The sequence below is a fragment of the Podarcis muralis genome, chromosome Z, assembly GCF_964188315.1.
Source record: "Podarcis muralis chromosome Z, rPodMur119.hap1.1, whole genome shotgun sequence".
NCBI classification, from domain to species: Eukaryota; Metazoa; Chordata; class Lepidosauria; order Squamata; family Lacertidae; genus Podarcis; species Podarcis muralis.
Genome location: NC_135673.1, coordinates 23,710,973 through 23,737,032, shown reverse-complemented (window position 1 = coordinate 23,737,032; position 26,060 = coordinate 23,710,973). Strand labels below are relative to the sequence as shown.

General features: G+C 45.4%; 1 protein-coding gene across 1 annotated transcript; it reads left to right on the top strand.

The window, feature by feature from the left end:
- The first annotated feature begins 7,616 nt into the window (after positions 1-7,616).
- Positions 7,617-25,502, top strand: ASB12 (ankyrin repeat and SOCS box containing 12). The gene is made up of 3 exons (XM_028714237.2): positions 7,617-8,020; positions 15,643-16,486; positions 17,518-25,502. The coding sequence occupies exons 2-3, from the start codon at positions 15,664-15,666 to the stop codon at positions 17,649-17,651; spliced, it is 957 nt and encodes a 318-aa protein (XP_028570070.1). The 5' UTR covers positions 7,617-8,020; positions 15,643-15,663; the 3' UTR covers positions 17,652-25,502.
- Positions 25,503-26,060: the final 558 nt, after the last annotated feature.

Below are 26,060 nucleotides of genomic sequence, written 5' to 3'. Positions count from 1 at the left end.
ACAGGAAGTAGATGCTTCCATAAGATCATACTCAGAATTGGAAAAGGTTTAAAAGATTATCCAGCCCAACCCTGTACCACTGGAGGAAATCTACTGCTAGGCAACCCTCTGGGAATCTCAAATGAAGGTGAACTGAGCACTTCCAAAGACTCTTTGTTCCACTATCAAGCAGTTCATGTCATCGTGAACTCTTTCTTAAATATTTCTTATCTGTGTTCCCGTCCTACTCTTATCCAGCAATTGGCATCAATTATTTAGCTTGGTAATACTAGGATGTTGGTCTTCTTTCCAGAACATCTAGTACCATTGTGCCCTCTAGCGGCTTAGAGCAGGAAAGGCAGGGGAAACATAACCTTTTTGTTCAAATTAGGCACATTAAAGAGGGAGAGGGAGAGAAGCTCTGCTGCATATATACAGTGGTACCTCGGGTTACATACGCTTCAGGTTACAGACGCTTCAGGTGACTCTGCTAACCCAGAAATAGTGCTTCAGGTTAAGAACTTTGCTTCAGGATGAGAACAGAAATCGTGCTCCGGCAGCAGGAGGCCCCATTAGCTAAAGTGGTGCTTCAGGTTAAGAACAGTTTCAGGTTAAGAACGTACCTCCAAAACGAATTAACCCGAGGTACTACTGTATATTATGTCGCCCATAAGAAGGGCACTAATATTTCATGCTTTACCATCCTGCTTCAGCCAGTGCTGTGTCTCTCCAAATGTTGCTGAATTAAAGCCTCCACCATCCCTGACCACAGACTATACTGCCTGGGGCTGATGGGACCTGGAATTCTACTGCCCTGGAAAGCCACAGGTTCCCCAGCACTGCCCTATGCAATCTAAACTACAAACAGCAGAAAGCAAGCCTCTGAGTCAGGGATGGGGAGCCTGCCCATAGTATGTTGTTCGACTCTGTTATCCCTAGCCAACAATCAGGATGGTACGAGTTGTACTCCCAAAACATGCCAGGAACATATGTTCACCACTCCTCTGTTAGGCCCATGGTGGTCACAGAATCATAAAACTGTAGTCTGTCCCACTGTTGAATGGCTCTCACCATCAAAAAGTTTTTCCTAATATTTAGTTTTTGGAATCTCCTTTCTTGCAAATGGACTCCATTGGATCCGGTCCCACTCTCTGGGGCAGAAAAGAAACAAGCTTGCTATGTAATCCATGTGAGAACCCCTCAGATTTTTGAATATGGCTGTCGATCCCTGAGGGTCATCTAGTCCAACCCCCTGCAGAGCAGGAATCTCAACAAAAGCACAGGTGGTCATCCAACATGTGCTTTAAAACTTCCAAGGAAGGAAACTCCACCACGTACCGAGGGAGTCTATTCCACTGTCAAACACCTATTACCATCAGACAGTTCTTCTTGGTGTTTAGTTGGAATCTCTTTTCTTTTAAGTTATCTTAAATCCATTCATTTGGGTTCTACCCTCTGGTGCAGGAGAAAACGAACTTGCTCTGTCTTCCATGTGACAGCTTTGGATATTAGATATTTAAAAGTGGCTATTCATATCTCAGTCTCCTTTTATCCAGGCTAAACATACCCAACTTCCAATGTTCCTCCTAAGGCTTGGTTTCCAGACCCTTCATCATCTTGGTTGCCCTCCTCTGCACACCTTCCTGCTTGTCAATATCCTTAAACGGTGGTGCCCAGTGAGTGGGTCATGATTTCTACTTTCTTTTCCTCTATTGGAAAAAGTCTTCTGTTTCAGGACTGGGAAGCCTGTGGCCCTCTGCATATTTTTGGACTACTGTTCGCATCATCCCTGACCATTGGCCATGCTGTCTGGGCTGAAGGAAGTTTCTGTCCAACAACAACTGAAGAGCCACATGTTCCCCAGACCTGCTTTACTTTAAGGAGAGATGGATCTGGGAATCTTGGCCCTTCTGCATTCAGACCAGTAGCTCAGTTGGTACAGCATGAGAACTCTAGGGTCATGGGTTTGAGTTCCATGTTGGGCAAAAAAGCTCCTGCATTAGATGTGGTCCCTTCCAACTTGGCAGGGGGTTGGACTCGATGGCCCTTGTGGTCTCTTCCAACTCTATGATTCTATGATTCTATGATTCTATGAACTCTACAATTCTATGCTTAAGTTAAAGTGATATTTCCTCAAATGAGCATGCCTGTCTGAAATATACTCGGAGTCAAGTGTGGATTTCATGCTCTTTATTCAGCTCATAGTAGTGAGGAATGAAAGTTCCCCCAAAATATCTGCTTTATATACATTATTTACACAATGGGCCGCACGTGATTGGCTAATTCTGGGATTCTACTGTAGGCCAATCAGGTTGTGGATTCACTTCCACCTGGAGCTGGATTGGGTGGCTCCTGCGGACCATACTGCTGCATTGTTCTAGGACCAATCAGACTGCTGCATTCTGGACCCTATTGTTCTAGGACCAATCAGATTGCTGCATTCTGTATCCTATTGTTCTAGGACCAATCAGACTGCTGCCTTTTGGATCCTATTTAACTCAGTACATAACACTGTCCATTCTTTGGATCCTTTTGGATCCTATTCAACTCAGTACATAACACTGTCCATTCTTCCTCCCACATTTCTCCTAGTTTTAGCCGTTTCCATTTGCTCCATTCATTTGTATGGGACAGGGAAAGTGGGTGACAATCAGGACACATTCCCAGAAGGCAACATAGTCACCATCATTCCATTATACAAAAACTAACTCTTGCATAGATCAGTGAAATAGTTAGCCCTGAAAAATCTCAGCTCTTCGTGCCTTCAGATCTAAAGTCCCTCTCCAGCTGTGTGATCCACCCCCCAAACATTTTTGTGTGAAGTGAAAACATCACATTATAATGCAATTCGCCTCTCACAGAGGAGGAGCAATAATCTACCTTATTTTTTATCAAACATATTGTGCTAAAAAATAAATAGTGCATTACAGTGGTACCTTGGGTTAAGTACTTAATTCGTTCCGGAGGTCCGTTCTTAACCTGAAACTGTTCTTAACCGGAGGTACCACTTTAGCTAATGGAGCCTCCCATTGCCGCTGTGCCGCAACCACACAATTTCTGTTCTCATCCTGAAGCAAAGTTCTTAACCTGATATACTATTTCTGGGTTAGCGGAGTCTGTAACCTGAAGCGCATATAACCTGAAGCGCATGTAACCCGAGGTACCAATGTACCGGTATATGCTTGTGAGATGACAATTGCTTTTAATTTTGAACACTTTGCATAAGTTGTTTTCTTTCCCACACACACTCCTTTGCCCCTGCCCCAAATATCAGGCCAGGGTTGCCTCCAGAATCAAAAGCCAACCCCAAGGAATGCTCTCTTTCTTCCATCCTAGGACGTCTTTCTCATGTGACTAATTTAGTTTGTTTATTTACCACTTCAAAGTCCTGATAAAAACCCTTCAACCTGTCAGATAAATTCTCCTGGCAGTTTGCTTTTATTAAGGTGTGGAATCATCCAGTCTAAATCCAAGAATGCCTTTCCCTGGGAGGGCGGAGGGGGGGGGGAGGAGGCTGATAAGGCTGGCTAAACTGCCGCTGCATGAATAGCCGCACACTCTTTAATGTGATCAACCATTTCTGCAGTCTTTTAATGTCCAAGAGACCTGCTTAGACTAAATCCTCCTACATACTACACTCACTGAACTAGGCCCTCCAAATGTTACTCAGTGGGAACTCCCATAGCCACACTACTGAGTCTGATGCAAGTTAATTCAACCTTTGGAGGGCTACAGCCTCCCCATCCTTGCAAAAGCCCCACCTTCTAATCTAAGGATGGGAAAACTGTAGCCCTCCAGGTGTTGTTGGAGTACAACTCCCATCATCCTTGACCACTGACTGTACTGTCTGGAACTGATGGAAGTTGGAGTCCAATAACATCTATGGAGTGCACAGGTTCCTGCTCTAATCCTAAAAACATGGTGCAAACCACAGTTGTTCAGTTTTGAGAAGCAAGCGCTCTGCACATGCCCCAGGCCTCCCTTTGTGACAGTATTCCACACGTCCGGTTCTGTCACTGAACACAAGCAGAAACCTGGTGTACCTGCTGCTTTGCTTTCTATCATGTCTACAGAAGGTATTTCAGGAGCAGGTCTGATGCTCTCATTCAGTGCATTGGTGCCTTCAAGCACTGGCACATGGCTGGGACTGTAATACTGATATTCTACATGGTAAACTGGTGAAAACTGAGGGAAGAGAACTCGATCAAGAGAGGATCCGCTGAGCACAGGGAACGGAAAGGATGAAGAGGTGAAATCCTTATACAACCCACACCTTGCGACATGGCAGCTTGCAGGATGTCTGTGTGTGGTGACAGTTCAATGACTGGCCCACTGAGCACTCAAGTGCCAGACCAGAAACCTCTGTCACCTTTGAGTCTGCACTGTTTCCAGCTATGTGCTAAAAACATTTTTTAAAAATGTGTTGGAAGGGATCTTGAAGGTCCTCCAGTCCAACCTCCTAAACAGTGTGGGATCTGCAATGCAAGATGCAACTTAAAGCAAGGGTCACAATAGGAGCACATAGCTGTAAGCATAGCTGCTGTTTTCTACACCTTCTTGGGGGGGGCACTTTTGGCTGTGTGCACACAATACAATTGAAACACATTATTCCTTGCACAGCTACAATTCCCAACACTCTTAACTACAGTTCCTTCCTTTGGGGAAGGCCTTGTGGAACGCCCCCACATAGCCAATACAATACAAATCTGAGGTTCTGCCCCCCCTAACAAAAGCCTTAACAAAAACCCTGGCTATGCCCATGCCCCCAGCCATTGCCAAGTTCAGTGAAAGTGGGGCAGTCTAGCACCTTCACATTTCCACTCCTCCTTCCCATCCCTGGAGCAGAGGAGAGGAGCATCAGGGCCTTGGCAGAACGCTACCTCTCTTGCCAAGTTTTGGCAGCGGCAGAAGTGGCAGGGTGGGCAAGGGGGTGCAGCAGAAAGGCAGAGAGTGACATACAGTGGTACCTCTGGATGCAAACGGGATCCGTTCTGGAGCCCCATTCACATCCTGAAGCGAACGCAACCCGCATCCGTGTGTGTCGCAACTCGCCGCTTCCGCGCATGACGTCATTTTGAGCATCTGCGCATGCGCGAGCGCCGAAACCCGAAAGTAATGCGCTCCGTTACTTCTGGGTCGCCACGGAGCGCAACCCGAAAATGCTTAACCTGAAGCTACGTCAACCCGAGGTTTGACTGTACAGTGGTACCTCGGGTTACATACGCTTCAGGTTACAGATGCTTCAGGTTACAGACTCCGCTAACCCAGAAATAGTACCTCAGGTTAAGAACTTTGCTTCAGGATGAGAACAGAAATCATGCTCCAGCGGCGCGGCAGCAGCAGGAGGCCCCATTAGCTAAAGTGGTGCTTCAGGTTAAGAACAGTTTCAGGTTAAGTACGGACCTCTGGAACGAATTAAGTACTTAACCCAAGGTACCACTGTATTCCCACTTCACCTCAGGTGGTGATACACATTTACTTCTAAAGCAGGAAACGGCAAACTTCAAGCTTGCAGGATCTAATTTGTGGTGTAAAAGTGTAACCCTGAGATTCATCAGCTGAAGCCTGACGCAGAAGACATATAGTTAAAATTACATAATCTTGAGCTCAGGATTTTGTTTCTAGTCCCAGATCTGAACTGAGCTCAGTCCTTGCATGCAAAACCAGTGCGGCATAGTTGTTAGGGTGATGGACTGGACTGAGGAGAGCAGGGTTCAAACTCCCATTCAGCCATGAAGCTCTCTGGGTGACCTTGGGCCAGTCACTGCCTCTCAGCCTACCTCACAGGGTTGTTGTGAGGATAAAATGGGGGAAGGGATAGAGCCCATGACGTCCTTGGAGGAAAGATGAGATATAAAAAGCACAAATAAACAAATCCATTCATGGGGTTTCCCATAGTTTCAGCACTATAATTTAGTGGTCCATTTTGCTGTTGCCATCATTAAACAGCTAGGAGTAAGAAATCCTTGTTGATCTAACTTGCAGTGCACACAGAGATCTACCAGTAGATCCCCACCTACCCTTTGAAGCCCACACCTGGCCTAAGAGGGAGCCATCCAAAATGCATTAAGTCCAAGTTCTGAAATTGCCCAGCTTCCCCACCAGATCCCATCCTCATGTTAATCAAGTAAGCAAACACATCTCTAAACCTGCAGGCACTTTAATGGCATTGTGAGTCTGGAGCAGATGGCTTTGGCAACACGTTCTCTCCCGAGTCTAATAATAAACCAAACACACTGGGGAGACAGATGATAATGTTGTTGTTGTTGTCGTCTCAGAGTTGCAGGAGCCTCTGCTGCCCATCTCATTTTACTTCTGTCCCACGAAATTGTTTGACCAATGATGCTCACGGGACAACGAGTGTACAGTATATGAGCCACGGGCAATGCAGAACATTCTTCTCCCTCTCCAGACCGGATGTGTGAGATTCATTAATCCTAAAGGCATCAACCAGGGCTGAGAAAGAGTTTGGTGTAGTGGTTAGAGAGTAGGAACAAGGGCCTGGGAGAGACCAGGGTTCAAAATTCCACTTAGCCATGAAACTCACTGGGTGGACTTTGTCTAGTCATTGCCTCTTCCAGTCTAACCTACCTCATGGGGTGGTTGTGGTGATTACTGGTAATTGAGATGGGGGGGGAGAATCACGTATGCCACCATGAGCTCCTTGGAGAAAAAAGTGGGGGGGGGGGGTTATAACTGCAATAATTAAATAAATAATGCAAACATTTCCCCCAGACGTGATCCCTGAACACTTGGTAAGTGGTGGCTGAATGTTTGAACCAACTCAGCTGAAAAGTATTTTTGTCGAGAAATGGCTGAGGTGATAGGATACTTCCGTCTGTAGGTGTATTTGAGGAGGTTTGGCCTCCCCCAAGTTGATGGGCATTGCCATTCAAATGGTGTGCGTGCGTGCCACATCTTGTGAATGATTATGTGGGGTGGGGCTTACCTGGAGCCTCCCCCCCCCATATTTTATTCAAGTTGACACCCATGACTGGAGGCCACCAAGCTCCTCCTCATCCTTGAACTAGGCTGTGGGGCCACTCAGGGCCAGGAACATAGCTGTCAACGTTTCCCTTTTTTAAAAAGGGAAATTCCCTTATTCCGAATAGGATTCCTCGCAAGAAAAGGAAAAAGTTGACAGCTACGGCCAGGAAGAGTATGCAGCCACATGCATCATTCTCCTGGGCTGAATCCTGGCACTGCAAATCTCTTCCAGGCCTGAGAGCTTGTTGCCGACAGTGCCTTGTTACCGCCATAAACCTACTCATCCCCTTTGCTAAATCCCCATGCAAGGGAACAGATCACCTGGGGAAGGCTTCTCCAGCCTAGTGCCCTCTGGTCGGGGAGGGTTGCAGCTCACTGGTGGAGCACCGGCCTGGCATATAGAAGGCCCCAGGTTCAGTCCCCCGTGGCATCTCCACCCCCGCCTGAAACGCTAGAGAGCTGCTGCCAATCCGTGTAGGCAATACGGAGCTGGATGGAGCAATCATCTGACCCAATATACTGTATTCCTATGCTTTGGACGGCAGTCCCTGGGGATGATGGGAGTTGTAGTCCAAAAGACCTGCAGGGCACCAAAAGGCTGATCTGCGCCATGCGTCCCGTGTGCTATTGCGAGGCCCGAGGTCCAGGTCCCAACCCAAGCCCTTCTAACTTGCCTCCTGCAGGCTGCACTTTCCAAGAATGGAAGTTGTCAGATAAGACGCCCAAGCAGGGGGCTAAAATTAGCCCGAGAGCCCTTATTTGATCGGCGGCCGGCAACAGCGCAGCTGTCCACTTAGCCGGCTGGCGCTAGCCTTCGCTTTCCTTCCTAGTCGGTGCCCCGACGACCCCCCCCCCCCCGGTCCCCTTCCCTTCTCTCGCTATTCTGGCCCAGGGAGAAACCCGCAATGTGGGGCAGCCCCTTGCCCTAGCTGGTCCCCAGCGACCTCACAGAGGCCCGGCAGCGACGTAGCCGGGCTGGCCGGCGGCTCACCAGACACCGCTCCGTCGAGGCACAGCCAAGCGACTCGCAACCCGCCCGGCCAGCAACCAGCTCGTGAGTACTGTATCTTCAGCCAGGTGGCCTCCCCGTCTCTCCACCCCCCTGGCCATGACTCTCAGTCCTCCACCTGGAGAGGCAGATCGGTTTTTTCCCGGGGCGGCTGGGAGTTGGTGCCGGTTCACACGTGCGCGCATACAAGCAATTCCCAGGCTCTCTTTCTACGCGCTGGATCGCTGCCCACTTGGCCTGGCCTACTAAGCGGAGGAGGTGGCGGGGATGGATTGCGACCCTTGGGGGGCGGGGAAGGGGGCTATTAATCCTGGTACCTGGACAAAACCAGAATATTTTCCCCCGATAGGAAGTGAAATTTGTTTGTTTCTAGAATGGGTTTTGCAGTTGTTTTCGGACAGGAAGCCCTGAGAAATGGTGGTGCAAGCCTTTCAAGATTCTAATTCCGAGTTCCACTGCGTGTCTCCACCTACAACAGACGTATTACATTCGTGTACAGTCATTGTGCAGATTTATTTTTTTGCATTTTTGTCCACCTTTTTCTTCCAAGGTGGCACACATGGTTCTCCTCCTCCCTCATTTCACACTCACAACCTCCCTGTGTGGTAGGTTAGGCTGAAAGCTAGCAACTGGTTCAAGGTCACCCAATGAACTTTAGGACTGAGCAAGGATTTGAACCCTGGTTTCCCAGGTCCCAGTCCAACCTCATTTATCATACTGCCATATGGATTGTGGAAGGAATAAGTGCACCTCAGGGCCATTCAGCTGATTAAAATTGTTGTGGTATGTATTAACACAAATTTCAAAACTGTACTTGATTGTCCTTGTAACTGTTATAAAAATTATTCTGACTGTTTTGAAGGATATGCCTGTAATTTACGTACCTTGGGGCATATTATGTGGAAAGTGATTTGCAGACTAAATAATAATGCCAATAATAATATTAAGCTTGGGTACACAGGAACATAATGGGATGCGGGTGGCGCTGTGGGTTAAACCACTGTGCCGCTTGGGCTTGCCTATTGAAAGGTCAGAGGTTTGAATCCCTGCAATGGGGTGAGCTCCCGTTGTTCGGTCCCTGCTCCTGCCAGCCTAGCAGTTCGAAAGCACACAGTGCAAGTAGATAAACTCTGACGGGAAGGTAAAGGGCATTTCCATGCACTGCTCTGGTTTCACCAGAAGCAGCTTAGTCATGCTGGCCACATGACCTGGAAAAACTGTCTACGGAAGTGGACAAACACCGGCTCCCTTGGCCTGTAAAGCGAAATGAGCGCCGCAACCCCAGAGTCGTTCACGACTGGACTTAATTATCAGGGGTCCCTTTACCTTTTTACACAGTAGCATAGGAATCTGCCTTATACTCAGACCTTTGATCTATCTAGCTTAGTTTTGTCTACACTGAATGGCAGCATCTCCAGAATTCCAGACTGGGTACATTCCCAACCCCAATTGGAGATGCTGGGGATTAAACATGGAACCTTTTGCATGCCAAGCAGATGCTCAATGACAGCCTTGTTTAGACCCTGGCCTTAATGCTCTCACAGGGGCTTCCTTAGACAGACATTTATTACTTTGGTTGTGAAGCACACAATTAACATTCCCCACCCCCCATACACCATGCTCTTTACATTCCTTATATCAGAACTTTCCAAACTGTGTGTTGCGATATGTTAGTGTGTCAGCTGCAGTGTGTAGGTGTGCCGTGCAACTTCTCCCTGCGTTCCTCCCAGGGCTAGAAATAAGTTAGTATGGTTCCAGTTTGCTAGTAAAACTGAATTACTGTGTCACAAAATGGTGCATGTCTAAAAAGTGTGTCACCAACATGTAAAGTTTAGAAAGCTCTGCCTTATATGTTAAAACTAAAAGGCATTCTGGCCAACCCAGATTGTTGTTGTTGTTGTTGTTGTTGTTGTTGTTGTTGTTGTTGTTGTTGTTATTTGGAATAAGAAAATAAATACTCTACTCACATGCAGTTTTACTTTCAGACTCACCTATAGCATGATCATGAGATTGGGAATAAAATAGGGTTTGTGTCTGCTGCCCTGAAGCTAAATGCCTTGATTTAGAAATGAGCCCCGTTTTGTTGAAGAAAAGGATAATGTGGTTAAAGTAAAGATAACAAAACGAGCATTTCTAATAATGTACTTGCCTTGCTGGCCACCTCGACTTTAAATAGAATAATAATAATAATAATAATGAGAAGAAAATAAAGGATGTTGTGGCAAGCTGGACCTGTTTGCTGCTGGTCCCATCACCGACTGCTTCCTGACCCCAGAGCTGAGGTCCTGCACGACTGTATAGAACACCCCTCTTGTATGTACCCCTCTTTACATTAAACTCATTATGGTAGGCCTCTCTCAGTATGCTGCCCCAGCTTGAAGTTTGGAGGGTAGCCATGAGGCCTCTTTGGTGGTGGTCCCCTCAGCTCTGAAATGGTTTCCCTAAAGAAGCTCGCCTGGTGCCCACATTTTTGTCCTGGAATAAAATGATAGGTCCTCTTGTGGATTAGGAGCTGGTTAAGTAGCAGGTAGCAGAGAGTAGGAATAAATGGACAATTCTTTGAATGGAGGGGTGTAGAAAATGCAGTCCTCCAAAGATCAGTATTGGGAACTGTGCTTTTTAACTTGTTAATAAATGATCTGAAGTCAGGGGTGAGCAGTGAAGTGGCCAAGTTGGTGGATGGTTCTCAATTCAGAATCCTTAATACAAAAGGGTTGTGAAGAGCTCTCCAAACCGAGTGAATGAGAAGTAGAATGGCAAACGCAGCCCAGTGTAAACAAGTGTAAAGTGATACATGTTGGGGCAAAAAAATAAATAAATCTTAATTTCACATGTACACTCATGGGGTCTGAACGGGAGATGACTGACCAGGAATGAGACCTTGGGGTCATAGTAGGTAGCTCAATGAAGATGCCAACCCAGTGTGCAGCAGCTGTGAAAAAGGCAAATTCCATGTGAGGGGTCATTAGGAAAGGAATTGGAAATAAAACATCATAATGCCTTTCTATATAGGCTTGCAAGCTCTTTTGGAATATAGTTCACAGTTCTGATCGCATCGCCTCAGAAAAGATATTGCAGAGCTGGGAAAGGTTCAGAAAAGGGCATCCAAAAAGGCTTTTCCAATGCCCCTATGAGGAAAGGTTGCTGGGTTTGGGACATTTTAGTTAAGAGTAAAAGTGAGTAAGAGGCGACATGATAGAAATTACGGTAATAAAATTGTGCATGGCCTGGAGAAAACTCCTGTTCCGTCCCGTCCCCCTGCCCTGTATCTCATAACTCTAGAACTCGTGGATATTCAAGGAATCTGAATGTTGAAAGATCATTAAGGACAATTTAAAAAAGAAAGTGCTTCTTCATGCACTTCGTAGTTAAGCAATGGAACATGTGTCCACAAGAGGTAATGATGACCACCAACTTGTGTCGCTTAAAATTCATGGATAATAAGGCTGTCCTTGGCTACTTACTGGCCATGATGGAGCCTATGTTCTGAATACTTCCAAAAACCAGCTGCTGGTAACCCCAGGAGGGGAGAAGGCTCTTGTGCTTGGGCCCTGCTTGGGGGTTTTCCATAAGCGTTTGGTTGGCCACTGTGTGAACAGGATACTGGACTAGATGGGCCATTGGCCTGTTCTTATATTGCCCATTCAACACCAGCTTAAATATTTTCAATTTCCCAATCCTTTTAATATATACCGGTAGTTCTTTTCAGTGGTGTGGCTGGTGGGTGATTTTTAGGTTCTGTATTTGGTATTTCATCTCCTGTATTCCTTGATTTCGGGTATTATGAGAGGGAGGGGAAAAATTCTCCCCATTTTCTCCAAATCACATGTTGCAACCTTTCCTCCTAGGGGACTTGCCCCAAGATCTTGGTGCAGGCCTTCCTGGATAGGCTGTAACTAAGGCTTGTGGGTGGCGGTTTCCAAAACCAGGGTGGACTTGTCCAGGCTGAGGTCGCGAGGTGAGCAGCTGGAGATGGATGTTTTGCAGGAGGCTCTGGCCTCTCATTTCAGAGGAGGAGTAGGGTGGTTGACTGAGAGGATATATTTGGATGCTTCGGAGATGGAATGCATCTGAAATTCTTTTTTTACCCTTCCTCCGAGCTTAAAGCATTTCGTAGCTGGGCAGGTGGAGTTTGGCATTCCTTCAAGTGAAAAATGTTAGGAATTGGCTTCCAAAGGGCCTCCCTGGCTGTCTGGAATATATTTCTGCCCCCCCCCCTTTTTTTGGCTGACATCTGATGCAGCCCCCACCACTATCACCCTGATCTCAGGTTGCAGAAGCACTTGTGATTTTTACGGATTGAAATGTTAATAGCATCAGGACAAGAGTAAAAATTGGCCACTCACAGAAGATCCTGCCTGCAAGGGGCAGACTTTGGTAATCATTCATAATATTGTGTCCAGTGCAAGACCAACATTTGGCAGCCCCAAATGGATATTCTCAGTTGTGGATCTTCTCAATTTTGCACCCCCTTCAGCTTGGCACCCTGCATGGGGGAAATGCACGCAATGCCCTATATCCAGTGATGCTCCAACCTATTCTGTTTCTTCATGAGGCATCTGACCTTTTTTTTTGGGTATGAAGTCAAATCCAAAGCAGTGACTCATGCAGAAACACATCATCATCGTCGTCATCATCATCATCATCATTATTAATTTATTTATATTTTATTTATCGCTACCCTGCTTTTTTTTTTAAAAAAAAAAGTGGCTTACAAAAATTAAAGCAAGGCTAAAACATTGAAAGCAAAATACATATAACATACCATTTTAAAAGTAATTTATAATGGATCTGAAATCATGTAAAAAAAGCAAATTTAATAAAACACAGTAAAAACATTAAAAACAGCACAGCACTGCTAAGGTGCTTCTGCAGTAATGTCTCTCTCTAATGCAGAGATGGGGAAACTACTTCAATCTGAGGGGCATAGCCAACCTTCTGGGGTGGGTGGGGGGAAATGTGCTAATAGTGGGTGGAGCCAGAGACAAAAGTGGGTGAAGCAAAGGATATGACTTTGTAGAGTAGGTTAGATTCCAACAATGCAAAAGTCAGATGTTTCAAGTTTCTATGCGTGCAAACACATGCAGAGACAGACAGACAGACAGACAGACAGACAGACAGACAGACAGACAGACTACTCTCCATCAGACAAGCAAGAGGAAGTTCAAGCATACTTTCAAACCAGTCGAAAGCACAGGAGGAGAGTGCAAACCAGGTCCAGTGAGAGGTGCAACCTGATAGAGAGGGATGTTGCTTGGGAAGAATCCCGGGGAAGGCCTTTTATCAGCTACAACTGTTCTTGGATGGGGAAAGTCTGGCCACTGATTTATGCATTGGTATCCTCAAGATTTAGGGACGCGGGTGGCGCTGTGGGTAAAAGCCTCAGTGCCTAGGGCTTGCCGATCGAAAGGTCGGCGGTTCGAATCCCCGTGGCGGGGTGCGCTCCCGTTGTTCGGTCCCAGCGCCTGCCAACCTAGCAGTTCGAAAGCACCCCCGGGTGCAAGTAGATAAATAGGGACCGCTTACTAGCGGGAAGGTAAACGGTGTTCCGTGTGCGGCTCTGGCTCGCCAGAGCAGCGATGTCACGCTGGCCACGTGACCCGGAAGTGTCTTCGGACAGCGCTGGCCCCCGGCCTCTTGAGTGAGATGGGCGCACAACCCCAGAGTCTGTCAAGACTGGCCCGTACGGGCAGGGGTACCTTTACCTTATCCTCAAGATTCAGTAATTGCAGTTCACTCTACATGGAGCTATCCTTGGGCCTGGTCTGGAGGTTCCTGCTGATGGCGAATGCTACAGCTAGACTGTTGAAGGGGACAAACTATTGCCAGCACATAACTCAAAAGCTTGCACTGGCTGCCTGTACACCACTGGACCAGGTTCAAGGTTCTTGTAGTCATTTTCAAGGCCCTTAACATTTTGTCTCCAGGATAGTAAAGGTAAAGGTACCCCTGCCCGTACGGGCCAGTCTTGACAGACTCTAGGGTTGTGCGCCCATCTCACTCAAGAGGCCGGGGGCCAGCGCTGTCCGGAGACACTTCCGGGTCACGTGGCCAGCGTGACATCGCTGCTCTGGCGAGCCAGAGCCGCACACGGAAACGCCGTTTACCTTCCCGCTAGTAAGCGGTCCCTATTTATCTACTTGCACCCGGGGGTGATTTCAAACTGCTAGGTTGGCAGGCGCTGGGACCGAACGACGGGAGCGCACCCCGCCGCGGGGATTCGAACCGCCGACCTTTCGATCGGCAAGCCCTAGGCGCTGAGGCTTTTACCCACAGCGCCACCCGCATCCCAAGGCCCTTAACATTTTGTCTCCAGGATACCTGATACTTTATATTCCTGTTTGATCACTGAGATCTCTGTGAGGAGCCACTATTAGTGGATCCCCCATGATTCAGATGCATGGCTTGAATCTGCTAGAAACCATGCATTCAGTATCGTGGGCTCTATTTTATCCCTTAGAGTTGAGGCCAGGCAGGCCCCCTCCCTGTTGAACTTTCAGTGCCCACTGAATTTTAATTTTAATTCCAGCTGGCATTTTGAGTCATATGTGATTTTATAGTTTTTAGCTGTTTTTTATCTTTATCAGACACTGCTTAGGGACTATTGTAACTAAGAAGTAAACAAATAAACTGTCAGAATAATAAATAAGAATAATAACTGAAGTTTTTACGGCTTAGACAGAATGGTTTGGAAGGTATTCTTCATATATTTGGGTCAAAAGCTGTTTTAAAGGTAAGTACCTGCATGCTGATTTTGGCTCGACCATGAATAGTCACCCAGTGTAATTATTTCCAAATTCAAGTAATAGAATTCTGGTAACCAAGTTCTATATATATATGACATCAGTGTTGGCCCTGATGCAATTGACAAATGAAATAATAATATATACATAGCCACTTTTTGTTGCAGTCTGTGATGTACCTGCATGTGTGACTCAACCCAGAGAGCTTGATCTCCATGACTGCCTTCTAAATCACAGAAACTGGCCATTAGCTCCACTGACCCCCATCCCTGCTTATTAGCTGATTCCTAGGACTCTATTACAAATGCAACCCATAAACAGATACCTGTTGGTGCCTGGCTGAATTTGAATGAATTTTATGTAGGAGATGGTGTTGATGTTGTTCAAATTGTTGTTCTACCTTATATATTATTTATGCATTTTGACAATTTATATAGTCCCCAAGCAGTGTGCAAAGACTACAGTACAATGTAAATAAAAATGGGTTAAACCCATAAACTTAAAATGCCTCCTGAAATAAAATTAAAAAGTCTTTAGTGAGGCCAGGAGTTCAATTGTAAAGGGACCTGTCTGACCTCAACAGGGGGGAGGCGGATTTCCACAAAATTGGGCTCACCATGGTGAACATACAGCTCCTGGGGGATACAAGCATGCATCCCATAATTGGTTCCCCCCCCCAATTGTTTTAATATATAAAACGGTGACACCTGCTTTCAAATATGCAATTGTGCTCTATGTGTGCTTTAATTGTAAATAGCTTTGGCATGCCTCATGGGAAGCAATTGACAAATGAAATAATAATAATGAACAATAATAATAACTTTTGCTCACCGATCCCACCAGCCAGGAGCCCCTATCACACATGCATCCCATGTATAACCAGGACATTGTGACTGTGTTTTGTTTATTTGCTTTGCCTTATAGCTCTCTAGCATTGCACAGTTCATGATGAAAATCACCCTCAAGAGACAAGCAAAGATGAGCCTGGTGGACATAACCAAGATTTTCTCCATGCTCCAGCCCAGTGAAGATGAAGAAGGCGATGAAGAAAGACAGGAGCTGAATCTCGCCGTCTCCCAGGACAACTACAGACTTCTGGACGAACTGTTGCGCCAAGAGAGATACAGGCGGTTCATCAACAGCAGGAGCGGCTGGGGGGTGCCAGGGACCCCGCTCCGCCTGGCGGCTTCAAAGGGCCACGTGAGGTGCGTCAAGGTCCTCCTGGCCCATGGAGCCGAAGTGGACAGCCTGGACGTGAAGGCCCAGACACCACTCTTCACAGCTGTCAACAACGGCCACCTCAACTGCGTGATTGCCCTCTTGGAGGCAGGGGCCAGTCCTTCTGGCAGCATCCACAACAATTGCACCCCACTGCTCACGGCAGCAAGAGAAGGGGACATTGACATCCTTCAAGAACTTTTAGAACATGGGGCAGAGGCCAACGTCAAAGCCAGAGTCCCAGAGTGGGCGGCCAACTCTGTTGCCTGCTCAGGCCCTTTGTACCTGTCCGCTGTCTATGGGCACTTGGAGTGTTTCAAGATGCTGCTGCTCCACGGTGCGGATCCCAACTACAACTGCACTGATGAGAAGATGATCACCCGCATTAAGCACCCAAAGAGTCTGCTGGAAATCTGCTTGAGGCACGGATGTGGAGCGGAATTCGTCAAACTCCTGATAGATTTTGGAGCCAATGTATACCTACCGGGTATTGTGCTCGATAAGATCTCAGTGAACTCTGAGATGCTGGATTTGTTGGCCAGAGAAAGAGGTAACTTTTCCCCATTTGATTATTATTATTATCATTTGGTAACATCCATTACTGACTGTGTATGCACCATACATTTTAAAGCACACACACACCTTCAAAGAATCCTGGGAATTGTAGTTTGTTTAAGATGATGGGAACTGTAGCTCTGTGAGGGGTAACCTACTGTTCCCAGGATTTGTTGGGGAGAGAAATGCACTTTAAACGTACGGTGTGTACACAGCCACTGTTTTTTTATTGTCACAACCATACAAACACAACACGTAGGCTAATGATATCATTATTCTATTATCTATTTTCTACGTGTTGTGTTTGTATTGTTGTGATTAGTTCTTATTGCAACACAGGGGTTTGTTTTTGGTTCGCTGTTTTTTATTGTGACATTCATGTCTTGTCTTTGGAAAGGACCTATTTGTTAAAGCAAACACAGCCAACTAAATTCACTAAAGTGCAACTACTTTGTACATTAACAAATACTGTTTAAATTGAATAGATAGGGCCACTTAATATGCTCAGTTGCAAATTTAGGACCCGTCCACCTGTATTGTGTAAATGCCTAATCAGATGTGTGGCCCTGCCTACCAACAGTATTTGGCTCCAGCCACTTTTCCTATAAAAGTGCATTGGCTTCACCCCTCTCACCATATATATCTTTCAGGGTAGCTCCCCAGAATTTGATCAAATACTTCAAATACTAGGGAATAGCTCAGTGGTAGAACATCAGCCTTGCAAGCAGAAAGTTCCAGGTTCAATCCCTGGCATCTCCAGGTAGGATTAGGAGACACTCATGTCTGACAGATCATCTCCCAGTCTGTCACGAGGAGGTGGATGTAGATTTCAGTAAATGTTAGAACTGCAAAATTATGAACACCTGAGGTGTTGCTCTAAAGTGCCTTCCCAGATTTCTGTTCAGCTCCCTGCTTTTGTTCTTGGCTAATGCCTCAGACATTGAGGAGTTCTGGGGGGCTTGGAAGCTGAGCGGTACAATCATCATAGTCTCTCCATTCTCTTTTTCCTCCCCACTCCCATTCCAGCTGTCCCCAAATCCTTGATGTCACAATGCAGACTAGCAATCAGGAAGTTCCTAAAACTGGCCAACCGTCCCTTTGCTGTGGATCAACTGGATATCCCACTGTCGCTGCTGAACTACCTCAAACACCGGTCGTAACTGAAGATCAAAGTTGGAACTGCCCAGGGTTACCAAATATTGTAACTGATTAAGGGTAAAGCAAAAAAAGAACATTCTAAGAATAGAAAGAAGCGTGATTTGGTGGCATTGTTTAGATTTATTGTGTGTGTGTAAGTATTGCCTATGCTGCATTTATGCAAGAACACTGTTTATTTTTCTTTAGAGCCAGTGTGGTGTAGTGGTTAAGAACGGTGGACTCGTAATCTGGTGAACCAGGTTCGCGTCTCCGCTCCTCTACGTGCAGCTGCTGGGTGACCTTGGGCTAGTCTTTGAAGTCTCTCAGCCTCACTCACCTCACAGAGTGTTTGTTGTGGGCGAAGAAGAGAAAGGAGAATGTTAGCCGCTTTGAGACTCCTTCAGGTAGTGATAAAGCGGGATATCAAATCCAAACACTTCTTCTTCTTCTTCTTTCTTTAATCAGAAGTTGATCAAGTGGAATGAAAACTGAAAACCTTACCGTATCCTGTAGATATATTCTAGATTAAACACCTTACTTTGTTATTCTTTTTAAAAGTACCTGGCCGAGGTGTTCTCGACCAGTCTTCCCCAATCTGGTGTCCTTCAGGCGTTCTGGATTCCAACCAGCATCAGCCCGTGCATGAGGCGAGGTGAAGCCATTTGCCTCATACAGCAGATCTGACCCTCTCTCTGCTTCCCTGTTGCCCCATTCCAAGCCCCACTCATGCCGCCAACAATGTACTCACTGCACCCTTGCCACAAAGTTGGGCCAGCAGTGCAGCTACAGGTGAGGGTACAGGTGCAGTGATGGGACTGGCAGCAACATGGGAGCAATGGCGAGGTCAGGCAGAGGGAGGGGACCCAGATCTATGGGGTTGGGGCAGGGGGATTAAGTGTTTTGTCTGCAGCAGCAAAATGTCTCTGACAGCAACTTGCATCAGCCCCAGCCAGACCAGCTGTTTGAGATCTTGGTCCCCCTTACAGTGTAGGGCATTTCTACCAAGGTTGCTAACAGCCTGATCTTATGCATGCCTGCTCAGAAGTACCTATTGAGTCTAATGAGGCTTACCTTCCCACCCACCACTCACCCCAGATAACTGTGTGTAGGATGGGAGCAGGCTAAAACTGCATTTTACAGATCAGTCCCACTAGGGAAAAGGTGAGACTGTGAGATCCTCAGCAGATCTACCACCATTTCTTAAATGCAGCCAGCTCAGGTGGAGGCAGAAAAGGGAAACATTTGTTTTTCTTTCTTTGGTTTGTTCCTGTTGCCTCCAGTGGGGCAGCCATGGATTGTGGATATTTGTGCCATCTCCCAAAGATGAGAGATGGCATATTCAGTATTCATATTGATGCTTTAATTTTCTTTCATTCTACAGAATTCAATTTGTCATAATATAAAATACGGCATATTGCAAAATAAAAGGAAGGAATAAAAATGCAATTTAAAATCATACAGCATCTAGTACACCACATTATGATGTCTACAATGGGAAGAAAAATCATTAGGTGGTCTGTCAATACTGACAGCAATTTTCAAATGCTTGGGAACCACTACTCTAATGAATGTTACCTTTTTCTTGATTGGCAGGAATAAGAAATGCAATAATAGGTTTGTAGTGTTACTTGTAAAACACATTATTAATTCTGTGGAGAACATTGTTTACATTTTAAAGCACACACACTCCAAATAGCAAACTACAGAAAAAGGGGAAATAGGTTGAAATAATACCATCATTACAAAATACAGAGAATATTTAAGAACTATTAATTAAAAATGCAAAGGACACAACTTTTATAGAGCAATTTTGAAAGAAACCTCAGAACACTCAGCACAATGTACCTTTCTTGTTTTGAATTTATTTAATTCATCTACTTTAGCCATTTATACTCCCACTCTTCAGGATACAAATCCTTCTAAGTTAGCTCACAACAAAACAAAATTGGTTTTAAAAACTAATTCTGCATGTCCATGGCATGGTTTGAATTGTGGAAAAGCTGGCTGTGGGAGGCACTGATTAGCTAGTACCCTTGTCATCACCAACACACCTCACAAACCCCCGGAACAACTTTGCAACTATTATTAAAATGCTTGTACATTTTTTTTTATAAGGTGATGAATTGATGAACAAAGAGGCAAACTCAAAGATGGACCAGTGTATAACTAGCTGACTTGTTTGTATGCTCTGTCTTAAAAAAAGGTAAAGTTACCCTGACCATTAGGTCCAGTTGCAAACAACTCTGGGCTTGCGGCGCTCATCTCGCTCTATAGGCGGAGGGAGCCGGTGTTTGTCCACAGCTTCCAGGTCATGTGGCCAGAATGACTAAGCCGCTTCTGGCGAACCAGAGCAGTGCACGGAAATGCCGTTTACCTTCCCACCGGAGCGGTACCTATTTATCTACTTGCACTTTGACGTGCTTTCGAACTGCTAGGTGGGCAGGAGCTGGGACCAAGCAACAGGAGCTCACCCCGTCACGGGGATATGAACTGCCGACCTTCTGATCAGCAAGCCCTAGGCTCTGTGGTTTAGACTACAGTGCCACCCACGTCCCATGCTCTGTCTTAACCCTAAGCAATAATGCCTAGTTCACATGATATTGAGATGAGTGATGAGATATGTTGTTTTGTTAGTTTTAAAAAACAATAGCATATAAAATCACTACCACTAGATGCCACTATTGATCCAAATGCAAGGCCAAAATGTATAATGCATGATTGGATCTCCTGGTGTTTTTATTTTTTTATTTTTACTTAACAGCAGTCCTGGCAGGCTCCAAATTTAGATGGAGTAACTGCAGGGAGAAGGGATGCTCAGGCCATTTCCCTGACCTATATTGCCCTAACTTTTTTTTAAAGCATTTAGCCCTGCAGCGGAGGTGGTTGGGGAAACAGGTTGGGGAAACCTGTGTTTCCTCCTTGTCCCCAGGGCTGACAGCAGCTTTGATGGATGAGGACTTAGCCTGGGAAAATGGCACAGGGATTAAGCACTGCTCTCCATCCCAGTGCTGCTGTTTCAGTTGATCTTGGAACAATTGCTTTGGAGGGGGGGGCAGGAATCCAGGCACTCCAGTCATGGACCTCCTCAGGAAATACTTACCTTGGCCTGCAGCCACTCACTTGGCAGATGGACTGTCAGTTCCTAAGGCTCTTTCTTTTTCACTTGGGGGGCCCCTCTAGATGTTTTGAACCAAAGCTCCCCCTAGCCCCAGCCAATTCTGACCATAGGCCATGTTGACCATTGGATGTGCTGGTTGGAGCTGACGTCCAACAACTGTGTGAAGAACTGTCCAGCAGAGCACAGGTGAAAAAGCTCTGTGTTTCTATTGCCACAGGGACCACGGAAGTGAATCTGAAGGGATCTATGATGTAGTTTCAGTCTTGAGATAGACAGCAAAATGCAGAGTCCCAGCTCCTAAGAGTTAGGACACTCACTCTTTGTTCTGTTTCTCATAAGCAGCTAATGAAGTAGTAAGCAACCCTGCAGTTGAATTGGAACTGGAAGGATCAGATTTATTAATTCTGGTGGAATGGAGACTGATTTCACTAGAAAACTAGATTATGGTTTTGATAGATCTTGGAAGTGTGCAGGAACGGGCAACCAAAATGAACAAGGATTGAAACATCTTGCCTATGAGGAGAATGTTGGGTTTGTTTGTTTTTAGTTTTTAAAAGTGGCAACTAACATGGGACATGTAGAGGTCTGAAATGCATGTGTTTTTATGTTGTGATTTTATATTGTAAACCACCCTGAGACCTGTGGGTATAGGGCAGTGTACTACTACTACTACTACTACTAATAATAATAATAATAATAATAATAATAATAATAATAATGTCATCCCCCCGACCCAAACTCCATATGCAAACATGGGGCCATCAGTCAATTGGGACCTGTACAGCTTTGTTCAGTGAACCTGGGAGATCAAGGTTCACTCAGCCATGAAACTCACAGGGTGACCTTGGGCCAGACACCATCTCTTAGCCTAGCCTACCTCACAGGGTTGTTGTGATGATGAAATGGGGGCAGGGAGACCTGTGTACACCACCTCGAGCTCCTTTGAAGATTAAGGTGATGTGTAAATATAATAAATAAAATAAACTTTGGGCCTAAATATTTTTAGGATATTTTTTTTTCCAAATAATTTTTATTGGTTTTTCACATTTTATAAAGACATAACACACACGTATAAAACAAAGACAAAGAACATGTATAATTTCAAAAATCTTACTTTCTTAACTTTGGTCCTTGACTTCCCCCCACCCCCCTTCATACATCCCAATTCCCATAATTATGTCAGCAAGTTATTGTTTTCTCTCCTTACCATGTTTTGTAAAAAATTTAGTTCTGTCCTAAGTTGGACTCAAATTCCCTTCCATCGATTTCCCATTTTTTATTACACATCAATCATATTGACTAGACCCAGAAATCATTAGTATTTTTAAAAAAAAGAAAAAAAAGAAAAAAAAATCTGTTTTTCCCCCCCTCCCATCTCCGGTTCGTCCCTTCCCAAGTACTTGTCCACAATAACAGTTCTTAGCCTGGATTCCTGACATCCGAGGCCTTCAAGTCTCTTTCAGTCCCTCTCCGCCGGTTTTGTTGGTAGTCCTTTATGTTGGCCTTTGGGTCTCGAAGGAGTTCTATCCCAATCAAGCCAGGTTTTCTTCCCACAAGGAAATATTTTTAGGATTGACTCTTCCTATAGTCTGCCAGCCAGTGAGATCTACTGGGGAGGCTCAGCTGTGATCCCACCAGTAAGTATAGCCTGAGGATAGGGAGCAATGACCTGATACAAGGCCTTTTCTGTTGTGGCACCCAGTTTGTGGATCTCCCTGCCTCTAGAAATGCAGTAAGTGCCTTTGTTTTTTAAGTTCCTATGATATTGAGCTTTCTTTGTCAGCATAAGATAAATAAGCTTTTATTATTTAGTTATTTATTATTTCATTTCTATCCCACCATTTCTCTAAGGATCTCAGTGTGGCACCCATGATTTATCTGTCCTCAACCCCAGTTTTATGTTCACAGAAATCCTGTGAGGTAGGTCAGGCTGAGAGGAAGTGACTGGCCCAAGGTCACCCAGTGAACGGCTGAGTGGGGATTTGAATCCACGTCTTAGTTCAAGATTCTAACTACTATACGACACTGACTCCTATCTCTTGGAACCTTTTAATGCCAGGAACTGCAAAATTGGTTTCGTATTTGTTGCTGTATTCTGATTGTGTATTGTATTACAGTGGGACCTCTAGTTACGAACTTAATTCATTCCGGAGGTCCGTTCTTAACCTGAAACTGTTCTTACCTAGAGGCATGCTTTCGCTAATGGGGCCTCTTGTTGCTGCTGCGCCACTGGCACATGATTTCCATTCTCATCCTGGGGCAAAGTTCTCAACTTGAGGTAACTCTTCCAGGTTAACGGAGTTTATAACCTGAAGCGTTTGTAACCTGAGGCGTTTGTAACTTGTGGTACCCCTGTATTGGGTTTTAATGTGTTGTTATTTTAATACTGCATTAATACCATTGTATTTTATGGTTTTTATCTGCACTGTATAAACTGTTTTGTGTGGGGTTTTTAAAATATATATATATATAAACAGCAGGCTTGAAATGCAATGTGATGAAATAGATAGACAGGTTCAAAAGAGAAAGAAGTCACAGCTGCTCCTTCAACCACACACAATTCACTGATGGTGTTTGCTGCCACAAGATATAATAATGGCTGCTCCCAGAGCTGGCCCAAGACATTTTGCCGCCTAAGACAAAGTACAAAATGTTCAAAAGGTAATTGGACTAAGAGCTGACTCAAACCTCAATGCTGGCAATAGGACAGCAGCATTCCTGAAGCACACCTGCGGGGGGCTACCCTGCACATCCACTTCTGGCAGCTGTGCGAGGGCCATTGCCACACCTACCTGATGTCCCCTCTAAACTGGTGGAAGTGAAACCAGGATGTGCAAGGCAGAGAGAGCATCCAGCTCACCTGCTCCTCACCAGAGTTCCAGGGGGCTTGTTGCTTTTCCTTTTCAATTCAACTTACAAATACATGCTGTTTGGGAAATAATGGCTCACCATGTGAGGGGTAAATAGCCTTTTAAGTCTGGCACAAATGCATGCACAAGCCCCAGCAGCCGGTTTTCAGAAATATAAGAAAAGTCAATAGGATGAAAAGGAAGGGGGAGTATGGGCCTCTAAGAAAATAAAGAGAACATTTTTGTTCAAGTCTCGCTGCTCTGTTGTAGCTGTTTTCCAAGCAGACTTTCAGTCTCCTCACATATAAGTTGGCAACATGAACAGCCAGGTGGAAGTTTAGGGGCAAGGACCTGTTTGTTACAGTCATCTTTTAAGCACTTCGGACCAAGGTGGGTTTTGTTTGGAAGATGCATTTTAGGCCACATTTGCACCATATTGTTAAAACAGTGACAGCTTCCTCCAAAGAATTCTGGGGGTTGTAGTGTGTCAAAGGTGCTGAGCATTGTTAGGAGGCCTCTTTCACCCTCACGGAACTACAATTCCCAGAGTTCCCTGTGAAGAGGAATTGATGGTTAAACCTCTCTGGGAACTGTAGCTCTGGGAAGGGAATAGGGATCTCCTAGTACATGGGTAGGCAAACTAAGGCCTGGGGCCAGATCCGGCCCAATCACCTTCGAAATCTGGCCCACAGACGGTCCGGGAATCAGTGAGTAGAATGTGCCCTTTTATTTAAAATGCATCTCTGGGTTATTTGTAGGGCCTGCCTGGTGTTTTTACATGAGTAGAATGTGTGCTTTTATTTAAAATGCATCTCTGGGTTATTTGTGGGGCATAGGAATTCGTTCATTTTTTTCTCCTTCTAAATATAGTCTGCCCCCCCATAAAGTCTGAGGGACAGTGGACCGGCTCCCTGCTGAAAACGTTTGCTGACCCCTGACCTAGTATCTCTCAGCACTCTTCACAAACAATACTTCTCAGGCTCTTTTGAGAGAAAGCTATGAATGTTTAAAATGGTATCATAGTGCTTTAATTGTATAGCCTTATTTAGCCATTTGCAAGGCACCCACATCTCTCAGTGAGAGGTGATTGACACCTTCTTGAAGCTGGGAGATAAGCTATTGCCCATAATACTTTGCTCCTCCTTCCTCGCTAGATGGGTTCTGAAGAGGTGATGTGATTCTGTTGATGACAGAGGACTAGCTTACGGTAACTGGGCAGTCTTATGAGGCAGGTAGATATGAGTCAAGATGATTCTATGAAGCTTCTATGTTCAGAGGCAGTGTACCACAATATTGACTGCTGGGGAGTAGCGTTAGGAGTGGAATTTTGCCCTCGGACTCCTGCTTGTGGGCTCCTTGAATGGCATCTGATCTGCCACCATGTGAAGCACAATGCTTGGCAAGATGAATCTTTACAGTGGTACCTTGGGTTAAGTACTTAATTTGTTCCGGAGGTCTTTTCTTAACCTGAAACTGTTCTTAACCTGAAGCACCACTTTAGCTAATGGGGCCTCCCGCTGCCGCTGTGCCGCCGGAGCATGATTTCTGTTCTCATCCTGAAGCAAAGTTCTTAACCTGAAGCACTATTTCTGGGTTAGCGGAGTTTGTAGCCTGAAGCGTATGTAACCCGAGGTACCACTGTATAGCCTGTTTAGGGAAGCTTTTAATGTTTGATCTTTTATTATATTTTTAATATCCTCTTGGAAGCCACCCAGAGTGGCTGGGGAGGCCTGGCCAGATGGGTGGGTAATAAATTATTCATTTTTGATATTTTTATTATTACTATTATTATTAGGTCTGACCCAGAAGGGCTCTTCTTTGATTCTTACTAGGATTCAAAACTAGACACTTTCCCAACATGCTAGTTTTGTGGGTACAGGGGGATTAAAATAAAATAAAATAAAATAGTGGTACTATCTAAAAACAGGCTTACAGACTCATCTGTTGTATTTGAGAATTGGGCCTCAGACTATGTTCAGTTTGGGCACCAAATGCCCCTTTGAGAGCATTCTGGATATTTGGAAACACCAAAGTCTAGAAACAGGTCTGCATTATTTATAAATCCAAAATCAAATTATAATGTCAAGGGCTGTGAACTCTATTAACCAGCCATCTATTAAGCAGTGTGCAGGTCTCTTAAGGGAGATGCTGGAAAGCTCTGTGGCCCTGTGCAGTTAAAATTAAGCTGGAGAAACAATTAGAAAGGATATTGTGGAGAGCAAGAGTTGGTTGCCTCAGTAATAGAGTGGATGCTAAATTAGCTGGTGGTTGTGCTGCCTGTGTGTGTGTGCACGCACACACACACACACACACACATTTTATCTCCCATTTTTTCCTCCAAGGAGCTTGTGGTACAGTACAGGGTTCTCCCCCTCTAATAATCTGCACAACAACTCTGTGATGTTGTTTAGGCTGAGAGGCAGTGACTGACCCAAGGTCACTCAGTGAGCTTCATGGCCGAGGGG